At 47.0% G+C, this 15,819-nt stretch overlaps 1 protein-coding gene across 1 annotated transcript in view; it reads right to left on the reverse strand.

The window, feature by feature from the left end:
• NTN4 (netrin 4) overlaps positions 1-15,819 on the reverse strand; it is a 49,951-nt gene that overhangs the window by 8,279 nt on the left and 25,853 nt on the right. Inside the window, exons 4-6 of the mRNA XM_019474034.1 lie at positions 7,905-8,031; positions 6,414-6,602; positions 3-100 (exon numbers count right to left, since the gene is read on the reverse strand). Coding sequence (XP_019329579.1) covers positions 3-100; positions 6,414-6,602; positions 7,905-8,031 — 414 coding nt within the window. The remainder of the gene's footprint in view (positions 1-2; positions 101-6,413; positions 6,603-7,904; positions 8,032-15,819) is intronic.

The raw sequence follows: 15,819 nt of genomic DNA on the forward strand, positions 1-15,819 counted from the left end.
GCCACGCCGGGCTTGCAGGGGCAGTCGCCGGTGCTGGGGTCGCAGAAGGTGCGGGGGCCCAGGGGGAGTGTGGCTGATCCCAGTGGGTGGCAGGAGCAGGCTGCGGGGGACACCGTGGGGGAACAGAGAGCATTTGTGAGTGCAAAAGTTCTGTGGGACGAAGGCGCAGGAGATACCTGTGAAACTGCCGCTCTGCTTAGGGACAATGATGTTTCTGGGCTTTTTTTCCCCTCTCGCCCGTATAAATCTGACCAGAATCTCCCTTTAGAAACTGTATGACTTTAACTTTTGTGAGGTATCTTAATTAGTCAGCCTACCCTGGTTTTGCGTTATGTTTTGCCAAACAGGTCTTTATTATTTTCCTTATAGAATCTGGACTCTAGTCCAGCCAAGTACCCAGGGATGTGCCTGGCTCACAATGATGTTTAAGCAGCTGTGGGTGCTTCATTGCAAAAATGAATCAGAGCATAATTGCTTTCTAAAGTAATAACAACTGTCTTGCATCCAGGAGGCCAAAAAAAACCCCTCAGAATGGTCATTTTAACTAAAGTGGAGGCTGAGCAAAAGGTACCCCTCTGCTTCTGTCTGATTTTCTTTTAAACCTATCATTTCAAAACGTTAAAAAAAAAAGAATGAGGACACCGACGGCTCAGAGATATGCTTTTGCATATACTCCAGGACACAGGTTTGCAGAGTGCATGTCAGAAAAGCTGGCTGCTCTTTTTTCCTCCCCCACAGCCCCTTGCAGCAGAACGATGCACTGGAAGTGTACTGGGACACACTGGGAGAAATGGCCATTCTCACAAATCAGAAAGGATGCCCTAAAATAGGTGGTGTGAAGTTTTTCTTGCCTACTTCTTAGGATTTTTCTTTTGCATAAATGTAATTTGTATCTGTTCTAAGACTACAATCTTTTTGCCCCAAAAGATGTTAATCTTTTCAAAGATCAGAAATACAGTTATCAAATGTGTGAGCCAAACCTCTGACCAATTGGCCTGGCCAGCAGGCAACACAGTGCCCCGCAGTACCAGTAGCTGGGTGACTCGTGCTCTCCTTCCCTCAGGGTTTGGTTCTCTGACCAGGATGTGTTATGGTCAGCCTTGTGCATTATGGCAAAAAATTCCCTGCTGAAAGACTTTTGTCTAAAACTCAATTTACATAAAAATTGGATTTCCTGAGAAAATTTCATTTGGAGGGAAAATTTGCACCAAATTCTAATACGAATATTTTTATTTTGCAACTGTGAAGGCAATAAAGCAGAAAAGCCACTGCATGCAACACAACCTTTCTTTCTCTTAAAATACTTATTGCTGTGCACATATATTTAGTTTTGCTCTGACAACATTTTTGTGGTTTCAGGGATTTGACATACCTGGAGTGTTGTTTCAAAATATTAAAGGATAGATTAATATTGGCAGTTAACTTAGAGGTGACTACGATTCCAAAACCTTTGCCAAAGTAATCCCCAAATTTTCCCCACCCTTTCCATTCCCAAACAAATATAATTATATAAAATTAAAAGATTAGAAAGCCTCTCCACAAACGGCATAACTAGCTGCAGGCAGTGAACTCCGGTACCGTAAATAGCATAGTTTTCAACAGTGCTCACTGAGACTCGCATACCTTTCTCCTGAAGTCTGTGAAGTGTTTTACACCTGACACACGTAGCCAAATGCTCTGTTTTCCTACTAGATGTGGTGGCTATTTCTGGCATTCCTCAGCCCCTTCAGGGGAAATATCAAGCACTTAAAGCTCTTCTATTCTCCTGCAGTCAGTGAGCTAAACCCAGTGCTCAGAGAGAGATTTGGTCCTGTTTCGGTCAGGTTTCAGCTGAGTTTTACACCCAACAGTACTGGGGTTGGAGCTTTTTATGTTTTAGACAATGCTTTTGCACAATTATTTTCCCTAATGGAAAATTTAATGGTAGTGGCAGCACCATGGTGAGGCAAGAATATTAAATTTACAAAGGCTGTTACGAAAAATACAGCAGCAAGCTCATAGGCAATTAAAATGGCAATCAAAAATGAGAATGTAGTTGGCTATACTTTTTAATAAAAGCTGCAAAGAGATGTGTTGTAAAGGTTGGTCATTTCTACAAGGGCTGCACACCTACCTCCACGGACCCTGTCTTCCTGGCTGCTCCCTTATGAGCTACCAAGGCGCCGACCTGCTTCCCATAGGTGGCTGGTGAATTGAAGCTTTTTGGTCTTGCATCTTGGGTTGAGGCCCAAGATGACGTTAAGTGGCATTAATCTGGATGCTTTGGGTGGCAAATTTACAACACGGTAAATGTTTGTGATGTGCTGCAGTGGGAACGTGCTGAGCAATGCAGAGACATAAAGTGCAGCCCATCACTACACACCGAGCACAGAAATGAGACTCTAGAGCTCAAATGTGAGCACGTTGTACCAACTTTGAAAGAAATGCATGAAAATAGGTCCAAGTGCTTCCGTACTATGGCAATGGCAGGAAGAAAAGGACTGCAGGACTGATTATACAACATTTGGCAGCTGCAGCTACTGTTCCCTCATGGGCTGCTGCACTGAGTGTTGGTTTTAGATCCCGTTTTCCTCCTTCCATTCAATCTGCACCTCATGGTAGCACAGGTAGTAGGAGACCCACCTCCAGGAAGGTGAGAGGAGCCGCTGAGCAGCAGATAAAGCAGCTACAGACAGTGTTGGATGGCACTTCGTGGTGGATACATGGGCACAGAGCGCGAGACTCTCAGTGCGAGGCTTCAGGACAGTGCCTGTCTCATGTGCCATGGCCATCCCACCAGCGAGGCTGGGGGTTTCCATGGCCAAGGGAGCTCCAGTGAGAGAAGGGCTGGCTGGGCACCTCTAGCCTGGGACCAAGAGAAACCTTCCACAAGCTTGATCTTTTTGCTTTCTTTTCGATTGTAAGCAGCATCGTTAAAATGCCAATTTACCACCCTGTACTACATAGCAATATTTTGCACGTGACTTCCACGCACATATGAATTAACAGCCGCCTGTCCTGGCATCGCATGTGCTGATTGAGATCGAAACCCAGTGAGTGGGACTCCAGCGGAGCTGGATTTCCCCGCCCTGGATTGGTGATACTATTGTGGTTTCTTCAGCTGCCAGCTAACCTTTGGAAATGACAAATATTTACCCTCAAAAACCTACAGTTGAAAAGTAAAAATAAACTTGGCAATTATAAAACCCAATTTATTGTCTGCAATTATACTGTAGCTCAGGCTTAAAAATTCATGAGGGATGTAAAGAAAGGGACCGATAGGTATGGTGGGGGGAAAGAGTCATCAGATTGCTGTTTTAAACTGCAGAATGTCTCGTTTTATCGGGTACACACCTACTCCTGAGCAAATATTATATACACTCTTCGCCTACAAGAATCTTTAAAGTATCCTTAAAGATTATGGCTTAACAACTCCTTTATTTACTTTGACCTTGGTATTTTTAAATTTTCAATGCTACCCCATGGTTGAGCAATAATGGTGCCTTGAGCCAGAAGCAAGCAGGCAATGCCGGGGCCTTCCCAGAAAGAATAACAGGGCACCACGCACATCCCTTGTTATGGCAGACCACGGCACGGTCCTTGGAAATGTGACATGCATAGGCTGTAGTCGGTCTTATATAATTTAATTTAACAGTCATTAGTCATTTGCTACGGCCCTGCAAGCTGCTGGGCTCCCCCGTGAGATGCCGGGTCCCCAGGTGCAGGGAGCAGCCCCGGCAGCAGGAGACCAGAAGGGAAACGGTGAAGGGGTCCTAGGGAGGAGAGCATTTGCAAGGGTTTGAAATCCCCAGAGAGAAATAATCTGTGTGTTTGTGTCAATAGGGTCTCTGAAAGGAAAGCATTCAGATAATCCCTACATTTTTGTGGAACCCAGTTTATGCTGGGGAAAGTTGTCTCCCTGAGATACTTGAGTACTTCATGCTGTGTAACTCACAAACACCGAAAAAAAAAGAGCAACAAAGTCGATGTACCTAATGCAGAAGGTAAATAAATGTAGACTTTTGCTCACTGTACTCAAGGCTATCTTACAGTTCTTGTCAAATATATGTTACCTTTGGCCTTTAAATACCAGAGTTCGTGAATACATAGTGGTCCATAAAGAGGCTGGATTGTTGCATTAAAGAGTAACGGAAACAAATTTATAGTCTTTATGTCATACACACTTTTTTTGGGGAGAAAAAATGTGGAAAGTGGAATGCCATTTTTTTGGGAGAAAAAATGTGGAAAGTGGAATGCCACAGGCCAGTGATTTACAGATGAATGCAGAAAGCCGAGAGGACCGAGCACCAGCATATGTCAACAAAAATACCCATTAATCATCTCATCTCCACAGCTTCCTCCTGCCCAGAAGGGCTGGGAGAAACTTTTTAATCAAGTCTCCTGGGATTTGGCTAACATATAGCTAATAACATGATGTAATGCCTGACTTCATTAGCACTGGTCTAACTTGCACACAGGCACACGCACACTGTTGGCAGCCTTCCCTTTGAGCCATGGCTGTTTTGCAGCGATACATCCCGAGACCTCTGTTTCCATCTGGTTTTGCAAGGAAGGAGGCTCCGTGCTGGCCAGCCTGGGAGGTGCCATTTGACTCCCTCTCAGATCCTCCAAACAGCCGCAGGATTTAGACAGGTATTTTGGCACCAGGAAAACCTTACGATGGGTCCCTTGTGAAACTCCATCTCCTTGATGGGCTGTATGAGACGTCACAGGAGATGGCAGCCACTCCTACCACCTCCAAGGTAAAGGGCATTATCTTTAGGTGCCCAGAAGACGGCGCTCAAATCAGTGCCAAAGCTTGACTTGGCTTCGATGGCCTCGGAAAAGTGCGTGCTCTTCCCTGATGGGAGCTGGCACATAAAAAGCATCACGAATTACAATCCTAGTGAAGGTAGCACAACCCCAGTAAAAGCACATTCCGGAGCTTGAGGGTCCCATACAAAATTTATTTCAGTCTTTCATCCTGCGTTATCTACCAGGAGTCAATTAATCCAATTGTTTTTTTTTTTTTAATCAGCAAGGCTGAATCCATGAGTTAGAAAAAAACCCTCAAGCCCCTGCTTTGGGTCTAAGTGCAAGATTTAAACCTGTATTTTTACTAATGAAACTCCAAAACAAAAGTTTGTTGCCTAAGTTCTGGCAATAATTACAGAGGGAAAGTATCTGATGTTTCAGAGGAGACTTGGAACTTCGATGCACACAAGTAGGTAAAGGAACTTTAAAAAGTCATTAGATTTACTGTTTAAGAAAACAAATTTGTGTACATACTACAGCAGTGAAATAATTATTTACACAAGTAATGGGAAACTGTGGTCAATTCTGTTTTCATAAAGAGAATTAGGGTTGTAAAACAGGCGATTCAGCTGTTGCTGCTCCTCCTTGCAATGAGTGAAAGGTGGAGGGGAGGAGGACTTCTGCAACAGGCTGGCAGGGCCGCCGGGAATCTCATGAGGATGATGCGCAGCGAGGGAGTGGGACAAAAGCAGTTGTTCCCAACCCAATCCCGCAGACAAAAGTGAAACTGCACACACCCTCCCAGCCCCAGGGTGCAGCTCCCCACCCCAGAAGGGTTTCTCTTCCTTTAAATGCAGGTGCTTCTCCTTTGGAGGAGAGAGATGTGCTCAGTGTCCCCTCAAATGACACAAGCAGCATGTCAGTCGGATTTTTTTTTTGCCGCCCATGAAGGTCCTCCTCCAGATTTGGGTCAGTGAGGAGAAATCTGGTGAAGCCAGTGGGTGGCTGTAGGGGCAGAGCAGAGAGCAAGCCTGCACCCTATATTTAGCTGACCAGTGTAATGTGCTCAGCGTGGTTTGGGGATCCGGAGTCCCCCACGGTGAGTCACCATCCTCACAGTGGTCCCTGGGGACTGTGGCTTTTGGATCACTGCTTTTGCTTGGGAAATATTTAATTTCACATGTGGCCGAGTCATTGGCTTTGGCCTGGCCTCCCTGGTGTCACGCCTTCTGGAATATCACTTAACTCGTGTTCCCATCTCTTCCTCCATACCCACCTGCTGCTGCTGTGAACATGCGCTGGTGGGTGATGCACCAGCTGTTGGCTGAGGCACCCTGCTTCCGGGGTTGCGGCAATCACCAAACAAGGAGAACATGCAAACATGATGCAGCTTTTGCACTCCAAAAATAGCAGGAGAAAGTCAACGAATCATCTCTCTTCCCCTGTCCCCAAGCTACAGGGATCCTCGGGATAGATTTGTCAACAGCATCTGCAGGCTTTCGCCCTGCAAACCGCACCATTGCTTTTTGCAAACAGCATCAATACGGGAATTCAAAGAACTCCCTGTCCCGCACTGAAGCAAGAAGATTGCTCCAAGGAGGAGCAGGAAGATCTCACCTTTCCTTTGACGCCCTCCCACTTAATAGAAGCATTTTACTAGTAAAAGGTTGCTGACTTACGTTTGCAGGCATCTGGGGCAGAGAAGGGCTTCCTGAGGTCCCGGTAGAAGCCCGGCTTGCAGCGCTGGCAGTGCTGCCCTTCTGTGTTGTGCTGACAGTTGTCGCAGACGCCGCCGCTGTGATTGCCTGATGCCAGCCACGCATCCATGTCAAAATGACAAGTGTCGGCATGCCCATTACACTTGCATGCTGAGACGAAGCCAAAGGGAACAGAAAGTCTCATTAAGACAGTGAAAGATGTTGATTTATAGAAAAGAGACACAAAAACCCAAACCATGTTTTGGAATGGGAGACCTGACCTATGAACCCGTTATTCATTCAAATGCATGAAGTATCATCACATTTTCATTCACGCTTCCCAACCTTTAGAGGTGACATTTAAGAAAAAATAATTTAACTCTTTTATTTCCAGTATGGCTTTCCCAGTACAAGGGCAGCAATGTGGTCAGACCAGCGCAGGGAGACCTCCCACATTCACTGGTCCTGCTGGGGCTGAATCCTTCCCTCCCTGCTTTAGAAATCAGCAATGCCACGCGGGTGCTGTCAGGATGCTCCTTGCAGGTGACAGAGGGAAAGGGCAGGTGGAGGGGAGGGGTGTGAGAGAGGGTGAACATCCCCCTTTCCCTGTGCTGGCAGTGGAAGAATTCTGGATGCCCGCATGCCTGAAGTCGGGGGCCAAGTGAGATCTGTTCCAACCCCTGCACATCAAATACTGCTGGTGGTAACAGGGACTCACTGTCACTCCCTTGGGGAACATCCATACTGCAGTGTGGTGTGACCACAGCCCATATCAGCAGGCTGATGCTAGCTTTAGTGTTGATAGCATGGTAGTCACAGCAGGAGAGTGCTTAGCATGCCTGCAAACCTTCCCAGGGTGGTGCGGTTAATTCTCAGCGCCCTTCTGGCTAGACTGCTGCTGTTACTGAAGCAGATCACCTCGTGACCTATGCGGTCCCCTGCAGCCTGCACTCACCCTGAGCATCCCTCCCTGGTACCACAGAAGTAATCCTCAAACCTCCCCAGAGCCTGCAGCTCATCCTGCCCCCAGTGCCTGCTGGGTGAGCAGAGCCGACATCCAGCAGCAGAAGGCCATACCTCCCGCAAACATGTTTGTCAGCGGTGCCCATGGAGGGGACAATGCTGGCCCCCCATCACCTCCAAGGCACCCTGGCAGGCTGCAGTCTGCCTGCAACAGAAGACCGTGTCTCAAGGAGATGCGCTTGAGTCCTACAGAAAGGCCACACCTACAGACAACATGGTCTCATGAGGACTTCCAAGTGAGGAACTTTGCGAACAGGGCCGTCCCCACCATACAAACATGCGGTGGGCATTGGGCAGGAGTGTGGTATTGGCTCTACACTTGCTGAGCAGCCACCTGCCCATCACCCCAGTATCTGCTGCCTCTTGGAAAAACAGGAGAAAGGTGCGCAAGGAGGAAACATTTTTCTCTGGCAGAGGCTCTGGAGGCACTGTTCCCAGCTGGTTACTCACACTGACACTCTTTGGGGGCTCCAGTTTTGCCGTCGGCAGCCTGCCAAGGCTGGTCGTTGTAGAGCGGGGCACAGTGCTGGCAGTGGGACCCTGCTGTGTTGTGCTTGCACATGCATTTCCCATGGACCTAGTAGGGGAAAGAGAGCAAGGATCACCCACAGCAAAGCCCAAAGAGTTGCTGGGGCACGAGCAATGCCCAGGTACAGGAGATACTGCATCAGCTAGATGCTATTACATAGGCTAGAAAGAGTGCTAGCACGATGTCTGTCTTGGTATCTTAAACTAGACAAATATTCTGCAGTTACATTTTCAATTAGATTAGTATTTGCGGATCTGCATGTCATGGTAGTATATAATCATACCTTTTCTTTGAGACCTAAAACATCTTTAGTAGAGAGTTTCCAGCTGCAGCATGAATTTCCAGGAGAGATTAAAAAAAGCCAAGATCCAAAGCATCCTTGGGACACACTGTAAAATCTTTCTGGTTTTCTCCCTCCCAAACACAAATACAGCTTTGCAGCACTGCAGGAATAGCACTCACAACCTCAGCACCCAGCTCTGTGTGCCCAGCCATCACCAACATAAATAAGTATGAGAAAAAAAGAAATTAAACCCCCCAAAACATAGCTATCTACTCATCCTAGGCAGAGTTTTTGCCCCACAAAGGAAGAACCAGGGATAGCACAAAGACCGTGAGTGACTGTACTTGGATATCTTCATGACAGATAGGTAATTTAACAGCTACAGCCTAGTGTAAGGGGGTAATTAGAGATGAAAAGCCAGCATAGCATGGTTGGTGCCAGCTGCCCTGTCAGCCGCTGGCATTACTCACGCTGTTAGCAAATGCAAAGAAAACAGGATGTAGCCAGAGGGCAAGAGCAGCCAGGCAGCCCCTAGATGCAATGAAATCAAGCTCTGAAGCAGCGTGGCTCTGCCGGCAAGGTTGAAGACCCTGCCTTTTGCCATGGAGCGTGGCAGGCAGCTACCTACCGTAGCTATTTCGGTGGCTGCCTGTGCTTGCAGCTTTACTCTGCTCGACGTTTTGCTTTTAAATACAGTTTCACTACGGGCGTTTCAGCTGCAAGTCTCTCCAGATGTCTGATGCATGGCCAGGCTCAAGGCATGACCGGTGTCCTGTGTTTGCTGAAACACAAGCTGAGTGGTGCCTCACCACCCTTGTGCCCCTTTCTTCACCAGTCGCGGGGAAAGCGATAGAGAAAGGAAGGCAATAAACTGAGCGTGGTTCAGCTTCTCCTGCTGTTCAGTAATGAGCCAGAGACCTCAGCCTGCCCTGCTGGCGTGGCCCCGCTCTCATGCCACAGGTTGGCCATAAAACCAATGGAACTGGGGAGCTGCACCAGCCACCGGCTGCTTTCGGCATTGGGAGCAACACAGGGTGGCTGGGGTAGCTGGTGATCTGGCCGGGAGCTGGGGCATGGCTTTAACTGCTACTGGAAAATGCTGGCTTCCACTCTGTTTAACTTGTGGTTTTACAAGTGTGCTGTTCCTAACTGTATGACTTGCCGCCGAGACCTGCCACGAAAAAGGTTCTTGTGAAAAACCTGAACAGTAAACAAAACAGAAGAGGACCTTGAACATGTTGTAAACAGCTCCTGCTTGTTACATAGGTGCACACACACACCACACACTCCTGGCTAATGATGACTTTCTGATTTATTTATTTTTAATGAATAGATTTCAGCTGCTATCTCACAGGGGTCAGATGTAACCGGTACAGACAAAACTTCAAAACTGACCTTGAAAGTCCTTAAAAGACTTTCCAGCAGCAATGCAAATAGCAAAATCTTTCAAAAACTTTTCAAGTGATCCTTTCCTGACTTATTAAAATGTCTGGATCATCAAAGCAGGAATAAGCAAAATACAGTACAGCAACTGGACTGTGTAAGCAATGGACAGATGCAGACGGAGTCAGACAGAATGTGCAAGCATCTGAGCGAAAGCACAAATATTAAGATAACATTGCTTTCTGTGCTATTTTGGCCTCATCGCAGATATCAGTTGGTCTCACCACAGATACTAGTTGGTCTGTCTGGCTTATCGTATTGATATATGCTTAAATGTGTGCTAATGTTTGAAAAGAATGAGAAGCAAATATAGAAAAGAAACAGAACAAATTTGCAGAGGGAATATTTAGTTCTCAAAGTGTGTCTTGTGTTTCATATTTTCATTTTTGCTACCACCTACAAAACGTTCTTCAAACTCTCACTTTCCTAAATCAACACTCTGCAATAAAATTTCTTATCCAAGGCAGAGATGAGAATATTTTTTAGGCAAAGTCCACACACAGACCAATGTTACAGAGCTACTTTACACACTTTTAAAAGCATCTACCCACATGGAAACAGAAATTGGTTAAACTTGTATTAGTCATGTGGTCATCTTCTGGTGGTTTTAATGGAGCCCTAACTCTTTGATGCCATTTTGATAGGGGTTTCTTGCAAGCCCTTTGGCCATTGAGTGGTTAGTTCTAAACAGGCTGTAGCAGCCTGAACCACATCTGTGGCCAGAGAACCCAGGATGTGTGTGAGCAGGAGGGGAAGGTGACCTGAGGGAGCCAGAGGGTGCCATGGTCAAAACCAGGTGGTCCCTTGGTGCTTCGGCGATCGTGGTGCCAAAGTAAGAAGGACGTGGGAGAAGACTTGCAAACAGGGCTATGTCTCAGACACAGGGACTCTTGGGATTAGTGCAGGGACACATGCTCTCCCTGCCTGTGCCTGCAGCCTACAGCCTCACCCCTTAAATTCAGCTCCCCCCTTGCCAAAGCCGCACAAAGAATCAGTGGGGACTTAAACTATCAGCCAGCAGCTGCCCAGCATTAATAATATACGAAACTGAAACTCAGCAGCACCTAAGAAACCCTCAAAGGATTAAGCATCCCAAGACACCAGCAGAGAGTGAGGCAAAACTCCCTGCCAAGGGAGCACTCACGGTCCCAAGGAGTAAGAGCCTGCATTTTCTGAAAGCCCAAGTACTGTATAATAGAGCATGCCGCATTGCCAGAATAGGGGGAGGTGGGTGAAAATAAAACAGAAGAGGATGGGTATCCCAAGACCCTGATGTGCAGCCATTAATTTGGCATGCAGAGCTAATAAGTAAACTGCTGAATACCTGTGCACCAAACTTCTTCATAATCTGTATGTGAACTCTAAAGAAAGTTTTTTAAAACTTAAAAAACAATATCAAATCAAGCAAATCAAGCCAGCTGGTGTCTAGAGAGCCCCTGAGGCAGAGCAGGGCATGATGCTCCTCATATTGATTGTTTGTAAATGTACGATGCACCCAGGAGGGGACGAAATGAACGGTCTGGCTGAAAAGATTAAATAATAACAGAATAGTGCCATTCCGACTTCTGCATAACGGCAAGAGCAGGATCAGGACAGAGGCCTCAAGGTGCGGGCTCCCCAGCTGACTCGGCAGGGCTGGAAACCTGCTCCTGGGGCCAGTGCTGAGCACCCAGTGGGTGCTGCCGCAGCCTGGGTCAGGAGGAACCACCCATTGCCAGTCCTTATCGCAAGGGCGCTGCTTTGCAGTCTCCTTTCCTCCAGGGGTTATCACAACCAGATGCATTAGCATCTTCATCAGACGCTCCCTCCCAAGCCCAGATCCCGCTGTGGGTCCTGCACTCCCTCTGCAGGAGCTGCTCAGCCTGGTGTGGGCTGGGATGGCCGTTCGGTGCCCCAGACTGCTGTGCACACTTTGCAAACCCATGTGCCCCTGCTTGCCATGGGGCAAGGGACTCGTAATCTCAGTGGGACTCGTGTCTGGGTGAGCACCCATGGGAGCACAGGACATGACGGCCCGGCTGGCCCCAATTCTGCATCAGATGCAGCCGCTCAGGCTACAGTCTTTGGGAGCAAGCTTTGGAAAAGGCAGCTGGGTTCCCAATTCCCATGGTGCTGAGCCTTTACAGTGGCGCTGCTCAAACAGGCTGGACCTCAAGAAAACTCTGCCTCTGTGAGGTCCCCCTGGGTCCCACGGTGGCCCTGACCCCTCTCAGCCAGGCAGAGCGGGGCACAGACCTGCTAATGAACAAGCTAAACAGCTAAATGACCCATGTCAACTGGGCGAGGGAAGGGAAACGGGCTCTTTAATAGCCTGTTTCTCAGTGCAACTCTTTAGTTAATACCTTTTTTCCCCTGTTCCTTTTTTTCCAGAAATCTAATGAAAGTCAGACCTAAGTGCTTCAAAAACCTTGCCTCAGGCTGATGTATTTATTCACTTTCAATAGCATTATAACGATTACCCCCCAAAAGAGGTCTGCTTTAAACATCTCTCCATCCTATCTTTATCCCATTGAAGAAAATCTCTTTTTTCTTCTACATAATTCCAGCATGACAGAAAAGATTTTTATGCATTGGAAACAAAAAGCAGGTGAATATTAGCAAGCCCTTTCTTGCAGCCCATAGGCAGACAAGTATTTTTTTTTAGTTATAAAGATATACTGTGACAGCTGAAAATAGGAGAAAGAAAGGACAAGAAGAGGAGGTAATAGAAGGAAAAAAGAAGCAGCGGCAGGCAAAAAACAGCCAACAGACTGTCTACACCAGGCGAAATTAATGCCTATAAGAGCTGTAGGAGGGCCAGATGCAAGACTGCTATGCCCTGTAAATTCTGTGTCATGCTGGGGAGCGGCTGGGAGCCGGGGCTGAGAAAGCAGCCCGGCAGCTCTGCTGGGACCCAAAGTATAGCAGGGAAATGATGTACCCGGCCTCGGGGATTTCTCCAGCGTCTCAGCACCTTTCTGAAGGCAGAATGTGACCCCCACGCATCAACAAGGGAAAGAGGACATTTTTTCCTCCCTTTTCATTCACCTCGATTCACATTTAGCTGTAAGGCGTACCCACTTGGGTCATTCTGGAGCATCGCTAAGTACACAAACACAATTCCCAGTACGTCTCACTGCTTTAAGCATTCACACGGCTCTTGACTCATTTAAGCGGCAAAGCCTTCTCATACCATTTTTCATTTTGTCATGGGGTCTTTACATCCCAGTTCACTTTCACACTGTTTCCCTTCTTAGCTCGACAGCCCTGTCGCAACGTCAGTCATTAGAGGGCACAATGCAAACAGTGTTACAAAAGTTGCCTTCTGTAAGATAAATGAGCGACTGATTTCTCTATACAAAGACAGTTGCTAGGGCATGCTTCCTTCCAGAGCCTTTTGTTGCTGAATTATAACCTTCCAGCGCTTCCTTTCAGATTGTAAATACATGGGTTTTTTTCTTTAGTCAAATCTTATAAAATACTTTCCTCCCTATTTAGCATGTTCCAAAATGTTGGGCAGTGAGAAAGAAATGCTGCGTTAAGGGAAAAATGCTTTCAGTCACCTGTTATGAATTGATTTATATTGCAAGAACTCACCCACTATATAGAGTCCAACACAAATGCACATTAAAAGCAAATCAATGTCCCAAAGACCTGATAGTCTAAATAGGCTAAATAGCTGGGAGGGGCAACTGCGTTTAATAGAGTTTCTTTCTTGGAACTGCTAAAATTGTGTTTTCTTGGTTTTTTTGGTTTTTTTTTCACTTTCATGGAAAATGGGCACGATATCAGCCTAAAGGAAAATCACAGCATTCACGTCGAGTCTCTAACAATAGCTTTCAAACTGTGTTGCACTCGAGCCACCGTGCCAATTTTAGAACCGATGCCTACTGGCTGCTGTCAGCACGCGGGGAGGTATTCTTTCCCAAAGCACCAGACAACCAAATTTATGCATGAGAAAATTCTCATATCCTATCTCATTCTTGTGAAAGAATACAAAGCTTGTTGTCCAGGGTGTGGGGGCCGTCTGGTGGGGTTTTTTTTAATTCCTTGTACAATAGGCTTCTGTCAGTGCTGGTGGAGACGACCTTCAGCATCTTTTGATGTCAGTAGCACGATAACAATTTATAACAGCCACTGGGTTGGCCACATGGGAAGGGGGAGAAATATTCACCCTGCGCGACTATACAGAAGTGCTTTAGCACAGTAGCTCAGTCTACCCGGGATCCCAACCGTACTGTATCCCCCCACCCCTTCATAACTATGGAAGGAGCCTGGGGAGATCAGCTGGCTAACTTGGGTACATCAAACGCATGCCTAAAATCAGGTGAGGTATATCTGGGGTTTGGTACCTAATTGTCAGGCAGCTGCCAGAAATCAAGTTCAGATGCATTTACTGATCAGGTTCCTGAACTAGTTTGTCTGTTCAGCCTAGAAAATAAAGCCCAGTTCCTGGAAAAGTCCTTGACTTACACTGACACAGCACCTTGGACTACTAAAGAAGCGTATGAGCGTAACTGCAGCAGTACCGTTTCGGCATGGCAGCAGCACCACACCAAACTGCTTTGGGCACATGTCTTAAGTCCATTGAAGCTTCTGCATCCCTAAGTTCTAGCTTCCCACTTCCTTTCTTCAGAGCAAAGATAGCTGCTGTATCATGTTATTAAAACTGTCATCGAGGGAGAAAGAGAACAAGAGGATGAACAAAACCGGACCGCTTCATTTGTTCTCACTCTGTCCAATGCAGGTGAAAGATGTGTAAATAGGACTGCACTAGCAGCAGTGCAGGAGAGGAAAGGAAGGACAGAGCGGGAAACATTAGATAGTTGATAATATTGGATTATCAATGAGATAATGAAGTCATCAGTTGATAATGGGATCTCATCTCATAGGGGTAAAAGCAGGAAGCCCTAGCAAGGATACAGCCCTCTAAGACTGATAACTCAGGCCAACCATGAAAACCACTTAGCTGTTGCAGGATTCTGCAGTCAGGGAGGGCCAAGGAGTCTCTGAGATGGATGAATTCCTGCCCTCACCTTGAGACAGAACTGCACAGCCCAGGTGAGGTATCTCTGGGTTTGCTTTCCCCACTTTGGAGTGCTCAATTGCAAGATCCTACTTATCTCCAGGCTGACCTCCTCTTTCATGGCCCTTGCCATAGTTGCAAGCAGGCCATGGGGATGCTTTAGCTGGTAAGGGGCCAAGCATGCACTGCAACAGCTCCATGCGCAGAGGTATTGGCAAGGGGCGAGAAGTTCCTACACCACAGATCAGCCAAAAAAACCAGTCTTCTCACAGCCACTGAAGATCAGGAGGGATCTCCTGTGTCTGTGAATCCATTTCTCTACTCACATGGGTGTTTTGCCATGTAACGCAGCTCACAAACTGATCCAACTGCTTTGCATGGTATGGTGTGAGGTGCGTTTGTCCATGCACATTTTTTCCTGGGCATGCATTGGGCTGTTGTTGATGAGATTTGGGTAGTGACCCTCTGAATAAATTTGGGAAGAGTGGGGAAGAGAAGGAAGTGTATCTGTATCACCCTGACAGCTGTCTGTTTCACCAAGTGTATAACAAGGAACAGTCAGGATTACACTACCCATGAGAAGCAGCCCTTGCTGTCGTTGGAAGGCAGCCAGGTCCTCTCTGTAGGCTTCCCCTGCGGCTCATGGAAAGATACACTCCCCTAGAGTAGGAGACCCACCTGTATACTCAGAATTCCCCTAAAGGTTGACATGGCATTTCTGATGCAAAAAAGAACCCAGAGCTTCCCTATGTAAATGACTTTCTCCTTTAGGAGAAAGGGTGGGCGAGGGAAATCACTGGCAAGCTTTGCTCTGTGGTACCCACGCAGTGACCTCCGTGGAGAGGAGCATCACGGAGAGTTTTGTAGCTGGACGGCAGTGAGGGCACAGAAACAAACCTCTTCTCTTACCAGGTCTCAGCTATTGCTTTTTGCTGTTGGGGCTAACATGAAACAATTTTTTCTCACAGTGAATGTTTGGACTCTGTAAAGTCCACCTTTGCTCTGACCTGACTCAGAGGGGTCACAAAGGAGGTTATCCCACCCCAGTGAATGGAGCTAGAGCTGCTTCTGCTGGGGTGGAAGGAGACCTTCATTGTCCACAAAG

The sequence above is a fragment of the Aptenodytes forsteri genome, unplaced genomic scaffold, assembly GCF_000699145.1.
Source record: "Aptenodytes forsteri isolate BGI_AS27 unplaced genomic scaffold, ASM69914v1 Scaffold360, whole genome shotgun sequence".
Classification (NCBI taxonomy): domain Eukaryota; kingdom Metazoa; phylum Chordata; class Aves; order Sphenisciformes; family Spheniscidae; genus Aptenodytes; species Aptenodytes forsteri.